Source organism: Mustela erminea, chromosome 20, assembly GCF_009829155.1.
Source record: "Mustela erminea isolate mMusErm1 chromosome 20, mMusErm1.Pri, whole genome shotgun sequence".
In the NCBI taxonomy this organism is placed as follows: domain Eukaryota; kingdom Metazoa; phylum Chordata; class Mammalia; order Carnivora; family Mustelidae; genus Mustela; species Mustela erminea.
In genome coordinates this window covers 22,168,943-22,188,110 of record NC_045633.1, presented here as the reverse complement: position 1 = coordinate 22,188,110, position 19,168 = coordinate 22,168,943, and the positions used below count along the sequence as shown (strand labels likewise).

The following is a 19,168-nucleotide window of genomic DNA, read 5'->3' as shown; positions in this document are numbered from 1 at the left end:
CCCGTGAAAGACGGGCCCGGCCTGAGGGCACTGCCCAGTCCTGACTGACACGATGCTTGGGGTGGCCGGCGGCAGCCAGTGGAGCCGGATCCCGGGGGACAGGAAGGACACAGCGGGGACAGACGGGGCGACGTTCTGCCCGAGGGACGCCGGAGCCACAATTCGCGGGAAGAAGGCGCCGGCCGAGGCGCTGGAGGGGCGGCGTTCCGGTCCCAGCCCTCCGAGGCCCGGCCGTCCGAGCAGCAGTCTCCCGCCAGACGCGCCCGGAGGCTGGGCGCGCGGCCTCTCGGGGCCAGGGCCAGGGGCGCGGCGGGCGCGCAGAGGCCTCCGCGGACGCTGCTCGCCTGTCCCCACGCCGCCGGAACGGCCCGGGCTCACGCACACACAGAGACGCCCCCGCCAGCCGGGCGACGCCGCACTCCCCCGGGGACTCCTCCCGCCCCGCCCGGGGAGGCGGGGCGGCCGCGCGGAATCCACCAATCAATGGCCGGCGTTCGAATTCGCGTCCTGGCGTGGCCAGTCGCGAGCGCCTGGCGCGGGCGGGAGGGCGGAGCCGGGGCCGGGGCCCGGCGGCCCGGCGACGCGCGCCCCCCCCGGCCGGCCAATGGGAGGGCCGGGCGCATTTGAAAACTCGGGCGGGCGGCGGGGCAGGTTTGCGCCTGCGCTGGGCGCGCGGGGCTGACGGCCGTCGGGGGCGCGGGCGACGGAGTTGGCTGCGGCGACGGCGATGGGGAGCGGCGGTGGTGAGTGCCTGGCGCGGGCGGCGGACGGCGGGCGGACAACGGGCGGGGCGGCTCGGGCCCTTCGGCCCCGCGTGCGGGGTGTCACAGCGGCGTTCGTCGGGCGCGCGGTTTAAATGCCTGGCGGCGCCGCGGGTACAAGTGGGCTCGGCGTGAACACCCCGCGCCGGGCACCTGTCCCGGCCGGAAAGTAGCGCGACCCGCCTAGAGCGGGGGGACGAGGACGGTGTGGCGCCCCATCCAGCTACCCCGTGGGCCCCGGGCGCCCCGCGCGGCCGGGTAATTGCTGGTAGGCGATCCCGGTGCGGAGCCGGGCAGGGCAGGAAGGCCTCCGGAGGGGGTCCCGCGGGCGGGCGGCGGGGAGGATGCCAGGTGAGCGGGGCGAGGGGCTCCTGCTGTATCGTCCCGGAGATGGGCAGGGGTCGGAGGGCAGAACCAGCCTCCGCCCTGGCCGCTCTCGTCCTAGTAGCCAAGTTCCAGGCTAGCCTCCTGTTTGCCTTAAGCACTTCCTGACTCTGAATGAATGACTGTGGCTGCGGGAATCCGTGGGCCCCCACTCTTTTAAATAACGCTTGTTTGGGACCAGAAATGCGGCCGGTTCCTTCTGTTCAGTCGTCTTCAGATACAACTGTGCCCGTCAGCGCAGCTCCCTTCCTGCACATCCCCGACACCATTCTGCTGTTCTTCTTCAGTGATCCACTGCCGGTGTGCAAAGTGTTTCTGTTACCCTACAAAGCGAAGGATAAAGAGGAGACCCCGAAACTTAACCATCTTGAGCCTCCCTGAAGATGTGCTCTTTCATATCCTGAAGTGGCTTTCTGTTGGGGACATCCTGGCTGTCCGAGCTGTAAGTCGCCAGATTAAAGTGGCGTCAGCCCTGTAGCTTGTTGGCCTGACTTGTTGGTTGTCCCATCAGGGCTTTCAGTTCTTCAGTGTCAGAACAACATTTTGGCTACGAGAGAGGGAAGAGGCAACAAGCGTGATGTTGTTACTAGGTGTTTGAGGTTGTTGCAATCGAAAAGCTGAAACATAGTGCAGTATGTTTTGAATCCGTTCATTGTGATGTCTGACAGAGAAAGGACCCTAACGTGGTGGTGAATTTCTCACCTCTTAAGAATAAGAGCGTTAAAGAAAACAAAAATACATTCACGAGGACAAACCACATGTAGTATCGAGCCCTGAAAGGGACCCTGGGAGTCAGTTTGCACATACTCAACAGCCTCCTTCAGACTGACTTACTCAAGGGCTTACAGCAAATTGGTGGGAAGAGTACACCAGGAACTTGTTTCTCTGACTCCCAAAGCCACCTCTGTGTGGTCATAATATCCACGCGTGCTGAGTATTCAATAGCAATGGAAACTCCAGCCCCTGAAACGGTCGCCTGGGCTCAGGGCTCCCAACTGAGGCACTTCCTGCCTCCGACCAGAGTGGTATTGAGTTTATTGGTCTTTTTCTAGACCCTCCGTTGACCTCCAGACGCCAGCTATGTTCCCACTGGCAAAGCCCCAGGTAGAGGAGCACAAACCATAATTCTGTTCTACTTGCTCCCGTTAGAGTCAAGTAGGGAATACACCCTTACGGGGGCGACTCCCCCTTTCTCAGTCTGGATGCTTATTCCCCCTTCTGGCAGCACTGTCCCCACCTTTAGAGCCTCCGAGAAACTTGTTTTTTCCGTCTCTTAAAGTAGCCATGACTTTGATCCACAGGGGGCCCTCCATCTGTCTTTGTCCCATGTTCAAGGGCTCCAGGAGTGGGGCTTCTGGGAGGGCCCATGGTAATCCCCTGCCCTTGCGTTGTTCTGCAGGTGCATTCCCACCTGAAATACCTGGTGGACAACCACGCCAGCGTGTGGGCATGTGCCAGCTTCCAGGAACTGTGGCCTTCTCCAAGGAACCTGAAGCTCTTTGAAAGGTATCCGTGCCCCTGACCACAGCTCCGTTTTTTCCCGTCTCTGGGCCTCCCTGGTATGCCAGCCTGTGTCCCAGCGCCTGACCTGGGCAGGCTTTTCCTTTTGCAGTTGCCCTCGCCCACACCTCACCCCCCAGGGAGGGACTGAGGGCTGTCAGCGTCACCCGTGGAGTCACATGAAGCACAGTCATTGGCCATCCGTGCCACCAGCCCCACCAGACTCATTAGTCACTGTCATGCTTCGAATGGTCTCCCCTGGGCTGGGACCAGTCTGCATGATTCAAATGCAGGTCACCTCCCTGTGGAAATTTTACTCAACCCTCTTTTTATTTTTTTATTTTATTTTTTAGTTCAAAGCTTGTGATTTCACTCGTTTTAGATTTTACTCCCTGGCTGATCCCGTCTTCCTGCTGGGGTTGGGACCCAGAGGGAGGGTCAGATCAGGTGTGAGCCCCTCATCTTGGGAGCCCCAGCATGCTAGTGGCTAGACCTACTGTCCCTGCGTGTCGGTGGCTCCACACAGGCCGCCTGAAACCTAAGCCACATACCATGTGATTTCTTCATTGAAGGTGTGCAACTCAGTGGTTTTAGAGTTAAAGAGTGGTTATAGAATCACAGAGTTGTGCAAGCATCGCCACTAACTTGAGAACATCCTCACTACTCCCGTGGCAAAGCCAGAGTAAATAGGGCTTGACTTCGGTGCCCACTCCCTATTTTCCTTGCAATCCCCCCAGTCCCAGGCAGCACTACATCTGCCCACTTATCCGTGGATTTGCCTGCTGTGGACATTTCACGTAAGGGGAATCTTACAACATGTGGTGTTCTGTGGCTGCGTTCTTGTGCTTGGCATGCCTTTAAGGTTGGTCCATGTTGTCGCGCGTCATGGATGAGTGATATTTGACTGCATTACCTAAAAAATCCCTAGTTAGGAAACAAGCGTTCTAGCGTCGGGTGCCGTGGAGGGACAGGAACTTCCCGGGACAACACAGGTGATGCTGTGTGTTTTTAATGGTCTAGGGCTGCCGAAAAGGGAAATTTTGAAGCTGCCGTGAAGCTGGGCATAGCCTACCTCTACAATGAAGGCCGTAAGTCCTCTTGGGGCCAAGGCTGGCCTCACCCAGCTCAGTGCCGACCTTGTAGAACAGGCATGAGCCCTTCCTCGCCCCTTCACCCCTTATCCCTGCCAGGTCCAGCTGCAGGCTTCTCCCCTCAGCAGCCTATGCTCACAGGAGTGGGATGTGCTGGTGAACTTTGAGTCCGTATGCTTTATTTTAACAAACCTTGTTTTGATGAATGCTTTGAGACCTAGAGTGGGGGAGGGGAGGCTACTCAGGCAAGCCAGGCTTCCCCCCCGCCCCCCATCAATTCCCTGCTCCGTCCAGTGAACCCTGCAGCCCACATGTAGGTGCTGGCTCCTCTCCTTCCTTGGCCACAGTTCCTCCCTGGAACTCCGGGGCAGCGATGAAAGAATGCCTAATTCCATGGGGTGTTCATAACACAGTAGCCCCGGCTCCAGTGGGAGGCAGGTCCAAGCAGGTCAAAGCCGTCCTGGTGCCTGAACTCCTTCGCCCCTCAGGGAACAGGTGCTCCTTGAAAGAACCCGTGCAGCCTTCTCCTGTCCCAGTGCCTGCCCGGTGCTTAGCACACAGAACCAGCCTGTAGGGTGTCCATTTGCAACTCCCAAACACATAAAGCCTGGGGAGAGCTGCTACGCTGCTGCTCAAAGATGTGGCATCTTGCCAAGTCAGCCCCTGCTATAGGACTCTTGAGAGCAGTAGAGGCGAGGAGCAGTCCTGCTGCCCCATCAGACAGTGGTTCCAGACAGGACTCATGTACCATCCGCCTCACCCGCCCCAAGTGTCCAAGCCAGCAATTTGTACACACCTCCCTCACAGCGTGGTGCAGCCATTGCCACCAGCCAGATTTGGAACATTAGCCCCGCAGGAAACACCACACCTGCTAGAGTGGGTTTAGGCTGTAGCTCCCAGACCTTCAGATCCTAGGCTGCTGGGAGGACCCTGTGAGGGACACGTGATTCACAAGGTAGGGGAAGAAAGGGAGGAGCCCCCATCTTGGAGGGCTCTGCTCTCCTTCAATACCAGCAATGTTGTACTGTGGCAGGCGTGAGATTGTAGACTTTGAAAAAAGCCATCGAGACTTCTGTGCACCTGTCCGTCAGAGATGTCTGGGGTAACATTCTGTCCGTGTCCGCAGTGTCTGTGTCTGATGAAGCCCGTGCGGAGGTGAATGGCCTGAAGGCTTCTCGGTTCTTCAGTCTCGCGGAGCGACTGAATGTGGGTGCCGCGCCCTTCATCTGGCTCTTCATCCGACCCCCGTGGTCGGTGTCTGGAAGCTGCTGCAAGGCCGTGGTTCATGAGAGCCTCAGGGCGGAGTGCCAGCTGCAGGGGGTGGGTCCTGGCGAGGGACACACGTGGGGCCCGCATGCCGGACGGTCCGAGCCCCATAGGGTGAGTAGAGACACTGGACCACGTAAAGCCAGGCACCTGACGGCAGTGGAGCTGTGGAAAATCGGGAGCGTGGGCGTGGGGGCATCTAGAGATGAGCCAGCAGGAGAGGAAGGCTCACCACTGGGGCTCCCAGGGAATCCCATGAGGGTCTGGACTGAAAATGTATTGACAGCTGGGAACACAGGACCCCAGCTCCTCGAAGCCTGAAATCAGGGAGCAGCCCTCAGGGTAGGGTATGAGCCAGGCAGGGGCCATAGGGACAGGTGGACGGGGAATGGTGGTGCCCTGGAAGTCCTCTTTCCACCGATGATCACACTTTGTCCTCCTCCTCTCGCTGCTCAGACTCACCGGGCGTCTATACTGCACTGCTTGGGGAGAGTGCTCAGTCTCTTCGAGGTGAGTCGTCCGTCCCGCCTGGACCCTGTGCCAGCCGCGGTGGCCCTGGGCCCCCGAGCACGTGGCATGGAGCACGGGACTCCTTGTTTCTGTGCTGCCCGCCTTTCCGGCAGCTGCAGACACCAGGGAGCAGGAAGTACATGGGACTTGACCCGCAGGAGGGGTCATGCGGGGTGTAACACCCAGGCCAGCCCCACCTGTTGGAAGCAGCCTAGAGCCTGGCAGAGTGTCTGAGTACTTGCTGGACCATGGGCTGGTTTCGTGGCCTGGCTCCGGGCAGCCTCTCTCGCTCTTCCCATAGACCTCCTTATGCTGAAGAAAGCTTTACCAAGCTCATGATTAAGAAGCCAGCTCTGCAGCAAACTCAGGGAAAGTGGTGGCTTCTGGTGACAGGTGCAGCAGCAGGGAGGGACACTGAGCGTGAGCGAGGCCTGGGAGAAGCCTCAGGAAAACCTGTGTGCCACCCTCTGGGAGGGCTGGTATGGAGGGCTGACCCTCTGGCAGCCCAGAGCCGAGCCAAACACAAACCTCACAAACCCTGGAGGGAGGGGGCCCGTGAGGGCAGAGCCCTGAAGCTCGCTTTCCCGGTGGTTGTGAGAGCACATATCTTGAGAGAAGTCGTTTCCACTCCTGGTTTAGTTAACTCATTTTGGTAAAAGAAAGACTCCCAAATATGACAACTGAGAGGTCCACGGAGAGACCGTGGTGGCCCATAGACTGGTGTTCTGGGGGAGCAGGGTGGAGGAGGCCGCTGGGAGAGGCTGGTATCTGCAGAGAGCAGGACGCGGGGCGCGGGCCACTAGGAGAGGCTGGAGTCTGGGAGGAGAGGGGCCGCTGGGAGAAGCTGGAGTCTGGGAGCAGGGTGAAGAAAGCTGCTATGCTGGGGTTTGTTGTAGGATGAAGAGCGGAAGCAGCAGGCCCAGGATCTGTTTGAAGAGTCTGCCAATCAGGGCTGTCTGGCCAGCTCGTACCTCCTCTGGGAACGTGACAGGAGGATGGATGTGAGTGGGCTGGGGTCTGGGGAGAGGAGGCTGTGTGTTGGCCTAAGGTGCGGTCTCCAGATGGGCCGTCGGCAAGGTTGCGTCTGCATGGGGGTGGGCGGACCCTTCGGCAGCTCCCTGAGCACCAGGAGCCTCTGGCCAGCAGCTGCTTGCATAGCTGCCCCCAGCAACCACCACCATTTCTTAGATAAGGGTCTGGGAAGGAGGCCAAGCCGTAGACCCTCTGGGCGTATTGGGAAGAACATTTAAGATTCGATGGGTTGATTCTGAGTTTTCCAGAGACACAACTGTGTAAGAGCACGGTGCCTCTCTCCCGTTGACAGATGTCAGATCCCGGGCGATGCCTCCACAGCTTCCGGAAACTCAGGGACTACGCGGCCAAAGGCTGCTGGGAAGCACAGGTGAGGCAGGAGCCGGCCTTCTCCGTCCAGCTCCTCTCGTGGGGCCCGTGGTATGGAGACTGCCCGGGCTCCCACTCAGAGGCAGTAGGACCGGCCCAGGGCAGCACCAGGCCTTCCAGGAGTGTTGCTGCGGGAGGTGGGGGGGCTGCCAGTGCTTCCTTCCTGCGCCTCACCCAGGAGCCTCCAAGCCAGCCTCTCTGTTCCTGGGTGCCGCTTCGCGCTGTCTGCTGTGAGCACTCGTGATGTCCCGCTCCCTGGGTCAGCCAGGGTTAGGACAAGGACACAAGGGATTTGCCGGGGGTGTTCTCCTGGTGCTCTCCTCTTACAGCTGTAAGGAATTCTCGTTTAGGACAAATCAAAGACAGTCCCCCTTTGCCAAGCAGGTAGAAATGCTCTTGTCGCCCCATCAGGGGCAGTGTTTGAGAGTCCTCTGCCCTAAAAGTGAGGGAAGAAATTACAGAGCAGCAGGTGGCCCAGCCTGACAGTTCACAGATGCAGCGACGTTTGTGTCCCAGGCAGTCAGCAGATCTGCAGCAGAGCACTGAATAGTACGGTTCTCTCGGCAACTCTAACTAATCGTAAGAATAGCAACATTCTGACATCGAGCTCCCGCACAGGAGGAAATAGAAACAGCTGGTCCAAGTCCGGGGCAGTGTGCCCCCTCAGTGCTAGTCATCGGGGCCCACAGCTCAACAATAGCGTGTGTATGTAGGTCTTTTCTCTGTGCGTATTGAGTGGATCCTTAATATTCTGAAAACACACTTTTTTCACGATAGCACTTTTTGCTGGCAAAGATGTGATAAAATAACATTCTCCTAGCTGGTATGAAAATCCACGTGGACCTTTCAGAAAATACTTTGGCACGGCTGCCCCTGTGGGTGACCATGTAAGCAGACGGGGTCCAGCCCCGAAACAGCTGCACCGAGATGTTCCTCAAAATAATAAAACAGATCAAACCCCAGAATGAGGAACAGGTGAAACGTGCTTACAGGAGTTTCATATGCTAAGGAACCATGTTTTTTTTGTTTTTTTTTAAAGATTTTTTTTATTTATTTGACACAAAGATCACAAGTAGGCAGAGAGGCAGGCAGAGAGAGAAAGGGATGCAGACTCCCTGCCAAGCAGAGAGCCCAATGCAGGACTCGATCCCAGGACCCTGAGATCATGACCCGAGCCGCAGGCAGAGGTTTAACCCTCTGAGCCACCCAGGTGCCCCAAACCATGTTAACGCTAAGTGAGCTGAGAGAAGATAAATGCCTCTGCGTTATGATCAGGAATGCGTGGAAACATCTGGAAAGAAATACCTAGAAATGGTTGCTAGTTACCACTGGAGGGCCTAGAGGTGCCGGGGCCCATGCCAAGTGGAGGATGCGGTTCAGTCAACCCACATACCCAGCTACCAAGGCAGGTGCCGTTAGGCCCTTGTGAGAAGGGAAACTGAGGCACACAGCAGTTCGTTTGCCTGTGGCGTTCACACAGACCCAGGTTTTAAAGCCAAGTCATCTGAACCTCCAGCCGGTTTTGGCCACTTTGCTACGCTGACTCCATTATGCACGTTTTGTCCCTCTTGAAGTCCGTTACCACGTGATGTGGTGTTTATTTCACAAGGAGTAGTTAAAACCTGAGCTGTGCTGCTTCTGGAAGGCAGAGAAGGTGTACACACCCCCTGTGTCCACACTGTCTTCTCCCTCAGCAGCCCGTGGCTTCACGCTCACAGCCGTGTCTGTCCCCGCAGCTGTCTTTAGCCAAAGCCTGTGCACACGGAAGCCAGCTGGGCCTCGACGCCAAGGCCTCGGACAGCGTGGTGCGCCAGCTCTTCCAGACCTCCCGCGCCATGGGCAAGCAGCAGGTCTTCTCCGTGCAGAAGGGCCTCAGCGACACCATGAGGTGAGGACCTCGAGGGCCAGCGTCTGCTCAGGACGGTGGGCGAGGCTGAGCAGTGGCAGGGCTCCGGGGGCAGAGGGGCTGCCTGTCCTGTTCCACCCGAGCCTCCGCCGGGTGTTATCCAGGGCTTCGAAGAGAAAACATCCCCCGTGAGTGTCTGTGCTTGTTTCCTTTTTAATCCTCAGAACGTGTTAAACCATTTGAAGCGTCTTTCTAGAATGACAACGTTTGTATCACCGGTTTCAGCAGCCAAAACACCACATCTTCTTTACACAGCCCTGTGTGGGCGTCAGTGGGTCCGCGGCCCTGGGGGTGGCCTCCAGCCCCCCATGCCCTGCTGCTTCCTGCGGCCCACCTACCGCTGAGGCTTTTCACTGCATCATGGGAGACGATCGAAAATAACAGGGATATAAATAATACTTTAAGCTTCCACCAGATTCTAGATATGCTTTGAAGGAATGCCCTGGGGGTCAGTCCGTTGGGCGTCCAACTCTTGATTTGGGCTCAGGTCATGATCTCAGGGCACTGAGATTGCTTAAGATTCTCTCTTTCCCTCTCCCTGTCTCCACTTTATCTCTAAAAAATCACTCAATTAATTAAACGCATGCTTTGGGTTTCGAAGGGCCAGGCTCTGGCTGTACTCCAGCAGCTCCTAGGACGTGCTCAGTAGACGTTTGTGTTTAATGGGATCGTGCCTTCCCTAAAGGGACCTGGTGTCACGCACACGGTGCGGGGTCGCATATCCTGTGTCAGCAAGCCCTTGTGCTCTGGAATCCTGGGCCAGTGCCGGCGGCTGCGGCCCCCTTCTCTCCCACTTGTTCCTCCTCCTGTGGGAATGTGTATCCTGAGAGCACCTTGTACCCCTCTCCATCAGCCCTTTTTTGGGGGACTGTGGCTGTTCTGTTTTGGGGACACTTTCTTCTTTTCCAGAACAACAGAATTTTGTTGAAATACTAACATCACCTCAGCCTTTGAGTTGAACTTCTTTTCGTTTTTCTCTATACCGAGCCACAGCTACCTTTTTTGTTTTTTACACTGAGGTGTATCTGACATACGACATTATGTTGGTCTAGGATTTAGCCATTTTAAAGTGTACAATTTGGTTGTGTTTTTTTAAGATTTTATTTATTTGAGAGCGTGTGCAAGCGAGCAGGGGGAAGGGCAGAGGGAGAGGGAGAAGCAGACTCCCTGCTGAGCAGGAATTGCCCCCCGAGCCCCCCAACATGGGGCTCCATCCCAGAACCCTGAGATCATGACCTGAGCCAAAGACAGACACTTAACTGAGCCATCCAGGCACTCTGGGTGGTTGGTTTTTAGAAGTCCCATTGTTAAGGTCACTCAGTCTGGGTAGGGGCGGCATCCTCTTCTGTTCCCAGTGTTGGCTGGTTTAAACCTCATACACCTGGCAGCACTCACACGCTCTTCCAGCTTCCGGGGGAAACACAGGCTGTCTGTCTCAGGCTGTCTTTCTTTCCTACATCCTATTCCTGCCCTGTGACAGATGCTTCTACCCAGCACCTGGAACTCTTGCCTGGAACTCGGCAGCTTTACGTGTCTTCTCCCTCTCGCTCCTGGGCTCTTCTCCTTTGTTCAGAGAGGCGTGGAACACCCTCGGGTGTCCTTGCCATGGCACCCAGCACTCCCATGTGTGGTCTGTGGTGCTGGCCCCAGGTTAAGCCCCCTAGAGGAGGGACCCCTCGTCTGTGCAGGGTGCCTAAGAAGTCCAGTGCCAGGCTCAGGGGCGTCCACCTTGAGCTCCATTCCTGCTCTCTGCCCCACTGCAGAGGGTCGAGATAAATGACCCTGTGGACAGGCCGCTCCTTGGGGAGGATTTGGGTTTGTAGGAGGGCCGGAGGTCTTCCAGCTTTGCGTGACTGTTCCCCGGCCCTGTGATCTACCCTCAGCCCTACAGGGTGGCCCCCCTTGTCCCCTACCTGTGTCTGGGCTCCTCCAGTACCTGGCAGTCCCCGGGGAGAAGGCAGGGGACACAGGTGTGTGAGCCCAGCTTCCTTCTAGGAACCTAGCAACCTTGGGGCCCTCTCAGCCCCCTTGGAGCCAGCGTCTCCGGCCGGGACGAGTTCCCGGGTACATAGACAGCACTGCAGATGACCTGCTCACTCTCTGAGTACGGGTGGGCCAGGTGGGAATGGGGTTCTCGCCCTCGTTTTCAGGGCTGGTGCTTGTCCTGTAGGTACATCTTGATTGACTGGCTGGTGGAAGTGGCCACCATGAAGGACTTCACGAGCCTGTGCCTTCACCTGACCGTGGAGTGCGTGGACCGGTACCTGCGGCGGAGGCTGGTGCCCCGGTACAGGCTCCAGCTGCTGGGCATCGCCTGCATGGTCATCTGTACCCGGTAGGGAGCCTCCCAGTGCAGGGGCTGCGGGACGGGCATCCCCGGCGGGCTTAGTGCTGAAATTGAGCCTTCAGTGTCGCACCTCACCAGATGGGGGTCTGAGCTGCGGGAAGAGCGCAAGCAGAGTAGTTCTCCCCAGGTGGTGACCGAACCTCGGCGTGTGGGCGGCCACTCATCCTGGCCTGCGGGGACCCCAAAGAATGGCCTTGCTCGGTGGTACAGGCCGGGTCCTTCTTTCCCAGGCCCCTGAGAGTGATGTGGAGACCTGCCCTCTAGGGTCTCCCTGCTGAGCTCATAGAAAGACCCTTCTCAGCGGTCGAGCTCTCTAGCCTGCGTCACCGGAGACCAGCAGTTAGAGGGTCTCACGCCCCCAACCGGCTCCCAGAACACTCCAGTCCCACCGCGAACATGGGGTGCCTCCTCAGACAGCTGCCTGCACCCCTGGCAACTCTGACTCTTCATGTGGGACCAGCTTACGTCTCTGCCCCAGTTTTGCCCTGGAAGCATCTGCCTGTTCTTGTTCTCTTACATTCCGTGTGGTCTGCTGTGCCCCTGGCAGCGTTCTGCAGACTGGCTGTCCTTGTCTGTGAGCCGGCGGGGGGGTGGGGGTGAGAGACAGGCTCGCCACACGTAGTGGGGTACGCTCAAACACGCGCACTTCCTTTGCATGTAGCCCAGAGGCAGGGGCTCCAGGCTTACATTGTTTGGGTGGTTTTTGTATGTCACGAGGTCATGGAAAGCTCCAGCTCCTCTCTTAGTCTCTGCCACCCCTGGTGACCCCTGAGCCCACTATGTCCAACTTCGCAGTGCGCTACGTCACAAGGCCGTGAGAGGAATAGGACTTGCGGTCTCTAGGGGACCAGTGTGGGCTTGGGACTGCAGGCAGGGTGTGTTCATGGGACCCTGAGTCCAGACCTTCTCACTAGAGGTGGCAGAACAGACGGGCCTCACCACCTCATGCCCAAGCAGCATCATTACATCCTTGTAATCAGGAATGGAGTTACTGGGCCGCCAACTGGCAAGCAGTGAGATGCTTTATATAGATCTAGAGGCAGAGATGCCCACCTGTGCTCTCTGATCTCCCGTCTCTTGGCCAAGCCTATAGCGAATGGGGAGGCTACAGAGGCCCCAGGACAGAGCAACCACCAGCGTGGCCCTGCTCCCCTGCTGGCAGTCTGCCAGACCAATGTGTTCCCTGCTAGTTGGGGCCGCTGGAGAGTAGAGAACAGGGTGGCTGCCTGCTTAAGGGACAATGGAGATTCCTGTGGCCACGCCTGTGCTGAGGACACACCAGCCCCAGCTCCCGTCCTGCTGGCTCCCTGGCTTCCAGGTTCAAGCTCTTGTTTACGTGCGCTCTGCAGAGGGTGGCCTAATCCTCAGGTCACCAGAGGGTCATTCGTGGGTGCCTCGTGCAGACACTGGCTTGCCTGGAGCCTGGCCCCTCCCACAGCCGGCACCAGTCCCGCCTCCTTTGCAGAGCCTTGGGACAGGGTCACAGGAGCTCATCTCTTCCTCTTGGGAGCTGTGGGCAGTTCAATCTGCTCTTTGACCCCCACCCCCCGTCACTGGGGACTCAAGTGATGGCTGCCCCCAGGGAGAGCAGACTCAGCGCTCAGACCCCTTCTTGACATTCCAGGTTCATCAGCAAGGAGATCCTGACGATCCGCGAGGCTGTGTGGCTCACGGACAACACCTACAAGTACGAGGACCTGGTGCGGATGATGGGAGAGATCATCTCTGCCCTGGAAGGGAAGATTCGGGTAAGTGCCCATTGGCGGTTTCCTTTCACATCAGAGTTGAATTCATGGGAGGGACAGGAGGAACCAGGGGCTCCTGCTCGGTGTGAGCTTTCCTGCTCCAAAAGGTCTGCCTGGACCCAGAAGGCTTGAGGCCGGAGCTGCCTCTGGTTACCGTGACCCTGGTGCCCGTGTGAATGTGGGTGAGGCCGCCGCCCTGTTGAGTGGGTGGGTGAGCTTTCTGCCTGCCAGGACCACATGTCTCCTTCCCGTCCCATCTAGGTCCCCACTGTGGTGGATTACAAGGATGTCCTACTGACGCTGGTCCCTGCAGCACCAAGAACCCAGCACCTGTGCAGCTTCCTGTGTGAGCTTTCGCTGCTGCACACCAGCCTGGCTGTGTACGCCCCGGCCCGTTTGGCCGCCGCCGCCCTGCTGCTCGCCAGGCTGATGCACGGGCAGAGTAAGGATCCCGCCCTCCGCTGGCTGCTCAGCGGGGGCTCAGCCAGGGCCTGGGGGTCCCCTGAGTTGGGACACGGGATGCGACTCTCATACAAAGGGGAGGGAGAGAGACAAAGCAGCATGCCCGCCCCGGACCAGGAGACACAGGCATGGACGGTAGCTGTCCTGTGGGGGTGAGCTGAACAGGGGACTCCAGCATAGTATTCCCGCACCACCGACAGTGAGCCTGGGGCGTCTGTAACCCCGAGCTCCAGGAAACTGCACGGCAGAACTGTGGGGGCCAGGGGGCAGAGCGGGGATGGCATCAGCACGGCCCCAACACCCGGCTTTCCTCCCCAGCACAGCCCTGGACCCCACGGTTGTGGGACCTGACCGGGTTCTCCTGCGAAGACCTCATACCCTGCGTCCTGAGCCTCCATCAGAAGTGGTGAGTCTGCAGACGGACGCGAGCCCCCACCCAGCCGCCACGGAGGCTTCGTGCTCACGTCCCACGGGGACGTGGCTGGCAGCCCCCCACACACACCTTCCCCGCAGTGCACTGTGTTCTCACAGTCGACATGTAAAAACGCCAGGCCACGTTCGTCCCCGTTCAGGTTTGACACTGGATGAGCGCAGTAGCCCCTCCCAACTGTAGCTCATCCCGCAGGCAGCTGACGGTACTAGAAACATTGAGGCTATGTTCCTGAGCCGCGTTCAGTGTGGCGGGGGACAGCTTGTCCCCTGGGTTAGGGGTTGGCCGGCTGCAATGGCTTCCTGCCACAGCCCTGTCCCTCACCCGCTCACTCTGGTACCTGCTGCCGACACGTGCCTGTGCCAGACCCCAGCCGCCAGCTCCTCTGCCCATCCACGCTCCGCACATTCTTCCCCCGTGTGAGGGGCTGGACAGTTCCGGCCTTCTGTCTGTCCTCGGGCACCTCTGGGATTCAGAATACATCTGAGTCCCAGGACCTATTCCCTGCCGCTGCCTTATGCAGGCCAGACCCCTGCTCCCCTCTCCAACCATTCCTCCTTGTCATAGATTGAATTGGCTGCTTGGCAGGTGTACCTCAGTCATCCTAGCAGGGACCTGGGCCCTGCCATTTCTCTCCGTTCCCGAGTCTCCCTGGCTCTGGAGGCCTGTGCTGCCTGCACGTACGCATTCCCCAGCTGCCCCCTGAATTATCTCAGGGACTGCCTCTGTTGTTGGGGGGAGGTCCCTGCTCTGTATACCATCCAGAATGAGATCGGAACTCTCTGGCCAGGCCCCAAGCCCCTGGGGGTATCCCCTTCTCTGGCCTGCTCCCTGCCTTGCTCCACCGTGGGGAACCGGTCACCAGGTCCTGGGGCCAGCATGTGCGTTGGCCGACTCTGTTTTCCGTTGTGCCTAGTCACAGCCAGTGGACGGGAAGTATGGGTGAGCTGATGGGTCCACGTGTGTGTCATCACTCCATGATGGGTGTGAATAGTCCGTACCTGACACCAGCTCCCAGTAGTTGCTACTAGGCCGTTCCCCTGCCTCTCAGAGTTGTTTTTTATTTTCACATCAGATAAATTGGAAACACTTTTTACCAGCGAAACTTTTTTTTTAAGCGTACCGTGCATATTTGGTCATGCGGCCATCCCGACTATCAGCTGTAGACCATGGCGGCGCCCTCAAAGCCCGCACTCCTCGTGGGTCAGGCCTGTGCTCCCCAGCCCCGGCTTTCCTTCTCTCTGGATTTTCCATTTCTGGACACTTCAGAGAAACACAGTCCTGTTCATGTGGCCCTTCGGAACCAGCCTGTCACCTATGTAACACTTCCACTGGCTTCGCAGTCTGCTGCACAGGCAGACCACGTCTTGCTCATTTGTGCCCTGGTGGACGTGGGGGCTGTTGGAATGAGGCAACTACGGACATCTGTGCAGGGTGCCCCATCTGCCCTGCCATCGCTAGGCTGTTTCTAAACACCTGTTGTACTCTCTCGCTTCAGCAAGTGGAGGCTAAAACGGAGTCCCTTGGGCTGGGGGTGCTGCTGTCGCTGCCCCAGAGCCCAGCCTGTGGCCCTGCTGTCCCTCACATGTCCCCCTGTTTGCAGCTTCCACGATGACGCCCCCAAGGACTACAGGCAAGTGTCTCTGACTGCCGTGAAGCAGCGGTTCGAGGACAAGCGCTATGAAGAGATCAGCCAGGAAGAGGTGCCCACACCCTGGCCCCCCAAGGCCCCCCCAGACACCAGCCCCTCTGGGCCTCGTCCCACCCTCTGACCCGGTCTCCTTGTAGGTGCTGAGCTACGGGCAGCTGTGCGCAGCTCTGGGAGTGAAGCAGGGCAGCCCGGAGCCCGCGGCTTTCCTCAGCACGGGGGACATCCACGCCTTCCTCACCTCTCCGTCAGGAAGAAGGACCAAGCGGTGCGTGAGCTGCATGTGCTGGGCCTGGATTCCCTCGTGGCCCCCGCAGCTGTCTTGAGAGGCTCCATGGACCCCCTTTTACACAGGGGGCTCCTAAGATGTAGCAGGGAGAAGCAACAGGTCCCGCAAAAAATGTAGCTGGGGTTGAATCCAGGCCTTGGTTCCTGGGCCCCATCTCCAGTCAGCAGCCCTGTCCTCTCTCTGGTGCAGCGGGCCGCTTTGAGCAAAGACGGTCTCGAGCCCCACACGGGCATCCACGGGCCACCCGGTTACACGGTGTTGCTCTTGCTCTCGGCCTGGCCCCTCCACACTTCCCAGGCTGGTCTTGTCCCCACCCTCGTCTCCCAAGTCTATGCCACATGCACCCCCCCCGTCACAGTGTTCTGGTGTGATCCCCTGGAATCACTCGCTTCCCCCACCTTACCCACCCCAGGAATTCCTGTTGATCCCACCAAGTCCCGAGCACAGCCCCTCACTGTGCCACCGGCCCTGCCTCTAGGAGCCTTGCCGTGAGCCTCCCAAGGGTGGGCAGCTGCAGGGGGCCAGGCTGGGCCTCCCACACTGCTGCCTGTGACCAGGCTGCTGGCTCTTCCCTCCTGCAGGAAGCGGGAGAACAGCCTCCAGGAGGACAGGGGCAGCTTCGTCACCACGCCCACTGCGGAGCTGTCCAGCCAAGAGGACATGCTGCTGGGCAGCTTTCTGGACTGGAGCCTGGACTACTGCTCTGGCTACGAGGGTGACCAGGAAAGCGAAGGAGAGAAGGACGGTGACGGTGAGCACTGGGACTCAGAGACCACCCAGATGCCCCCTCGGAAGGAGGGATTCACACACGGGAGGCATGAGAGAGCAGAGCCCCTAGAACACCAGAGCAAGGCGGGGGGCTGGGGGGCCAGGAGAGAAGACCTGTGTCCAGGCCCGTGAAGGGGCCTCACCAGAGCAGGGAGGCGGAGGAGACCTTGTCTGGAATTCATGAGCAGATCTTTCTAGAACGTCATGTGAAATGTGCCACCCGCTGCCCTTTTTGGGTTCTGTGCCTTGTGCGCCCCTCCAGAGCTGCCTGTGGAGCCTCTGCCCTTGTGTTCTCGACCAGCTGAACATGAAGAAAGCCCAGCTCAAGCAGATTCTGTCAACTTTCCCATTACTTGCTGTGGTGGCCACTTGGGGATTAAGTAAATTTTTTTTTTTTAAGATTTTATTTATTTATTTGACAGACAGATCATAAGTAGGCAGAGAGGCAGGCAGAGAGAGAGAGGAGGAAGCAGGCTCCCGCCGAGCAGAGAGCCCAATGCGGGGCTTGATCCCAGGACCCTGGGATCATGACCGGAGCTAAAGGCAGAGGCTTTAACCCACTGAACCACCCAGGCACTCCAGATTAAGTAAATTATTGAGGACTAGTCTGTAGTCGCTTCCTGCTGTCCCCCAAGTCACGATGAGTGCCACCTTCAATTTCTTACCCAAAGGAGAGCAATACAGGGGACTGTACTGAGAGCCATACCTGTCCTGGTCAAGAGATGGACCCGGGCCACTGGGGTCCTGACTGGGCAAGGGGGGCACCCCATTGCTTGGGCAGTGGCCACATCTCTCTCCCCGTGTCTCCCACAGTGACGGCCCCCAGTGGCATCCTTGATGTCACCGTGGTCTATCTGAGCCCCGAACAGCACTGCTGCCAGGAATCAAGTGATGAGGAGGCCTGCCCAGAGGACAGGGAACGCCAGGACCTGCACACCTGGGTACCAGGCCCCCAGACACCTCCGACGCCAGGGCCTGAGCCTCGGCTCTGCGGCACAAGGGAGCCAGGCAGGGACAGTGTGACCTCAGGGTACTCCTCCATCAGCAGCGCAAGTCCCACAAACTCCGTGGACAGCGTCTCGGGGGGGCCCTCCCCAATCTACCTCAGCGCTGTCCCCAGGCAGCAACTCAAACACACATCCTTGCCACCACCATGCCAAGAAGTCGTGTTTACAGTGTCGCTCTCCAAGCCTTCTGGAGAGCAGCGTTCCCCAGGTGAAGAGGAAAAACCTATAGACACCCAGTAAGGAGGAGGAGGAGAGGGACCTGAGCCGGGCTTGCTGAGGCTGCACACGTGCCTCCACTCATCGCAAGGAACGTCTGCTGAGGGAGGGCTGCTGCCGCACTAGGGAGCCGAGGGGGCGCTGGAGGTGGACACCCTGTGGGCCCCTAGTGGCTCTCGCACAGGGAACAGAGAGAACACTGGACGCTAAGTCTCTTTCTCCAGGGTAGTGCCATTCCCATCAGAATGTCTGAATCAGAACAAAACCTCAGATTCTTTGTTTTGGAAACTTAGCCTCAAAGCAATCATGCCCCACCCTGGGAAGCCTGTGTCTCTGTTCCCTCTTGTGTCTTTCCTGCTCTCCCTGGGGAGCTAGAGCCCATGCCCTGATCTCCCCGGCCCCAACTGAATCCCATCCCAGGAGCCAATAGCTTTCACAGTTGAGAACACGTGTGACCAGGTGGCCTGGCACAGCCCCCCTCCCGGCATCTATATGGTTTGGGGTTCCAGTGGGGAGCTGACAGCTCTGAGCACACGACTGTCTTCATACTGCACCGCACCCCCCCCCCCGTCAGCTCCCATCCTCACTTGGTGGCAGGTTCCCTGCTGAGGGAGACTTGCCCCTGCACACTGCTGTGTACTACAGTGGACCACCAGGTAGGAGGCCCTGACTGCTTTCAGGCCAGGGCCTGGATGTCTTGGCCCTAAGCTCCCTGCCCACCACACTCTCAGCTCCTGCAGAAGTCTGTCCCTTCCTCCAGAGTGATTTGTCTTTGTCCCCAGCAGGTGGTGTCCGTGTGAACACCTCTCTTTGCACTGAATTTCTAGGCCATTTCTTTTCATGTCTTTATTTCCATCCTTAGTTCTTCTAAGATGGAAACAAAAGAAAAATTAAAGATAGAAGGCGTTAAATTTTATAAAGAGATTCTTAACTTCATTTAGGGTCCACTAAAGGAAAAAGGAGCACCTGATTCAGACCTGAGTGGTCTCCTGACCCTCTTCCAGAGAGATCAGAAAAAAGTTGAATGTCATTTGTAACATCTGAGGTGACCCTAGGGCAGAAGAGTGAGACTCATAGGACCTGTCCCCACCTGCTGGCTGAGGATGGATCTGCTTGTGTTCCTGAGGCTCCCCGACACCTGCCACCTCCTGAGTACAGCAACCAAAACCAGTGGGATCTGCTCCAGACTGCCCCCCCTCCCAGGACAGGCGGACCACTCCGGGATAGCTTGTTTCTTCTCAGAACATTGGAAAGAACCACTGGGCCAGGAGTGTCCCCCAAATGCTCTTGAACCTGGGCTCTGGAACAAAGAGCTACTCCCTAGTGGCTTTTCTGGGTGCTTGGAGCACTTGGGTGCCTCCGATGGAGCTGTCTTCCTGCTTCTGTAAGAATTTTGACCACCCTGAGTGGGGCACGGTTGGGATTGCGACCTTCCCA

General features: G+C 58.3%; 1 protein-coding gene across 1 annotated transcript; it reads left to right on the top strand.

Annotated features, from left to right (window-relative positions):
- The first annotated feature begins 642 nt into the window (after window positions 1-642).
- Window positions 643-18,059, top strand: CCNF (cyclin F). Its single transcript, XM_032328315.1, is given in 18 exon segments — window positions 643-743; window positions 1,433-1,587; window positions 2,545-2,651; window positions 3,666-3,733; window positions 4,863-5,116; window positions 5,459-5,512; window positions 6,409-6,513; window positions 6,837-6,914; window positions 8,650-8,801; window positions 10,990-11,154; window positions 12,791-12,914; window positions 13,173-13,353; window positions 13,692-13,779; window positions 15,407-15,506; window positions 15,592-15,719; window positions 16,322-16,491; window positions 17,322-17,581; window positions 17,583-18,059. Coding segments are annotated over 18 exon segments (2,415 nt in total). The 5' UTR covers window positions 643-727; the 3' UTR covers window positions 17,793-18,059.
- Window positions 18,060-19,168: the final 1,109 nt, after the last annotated feature.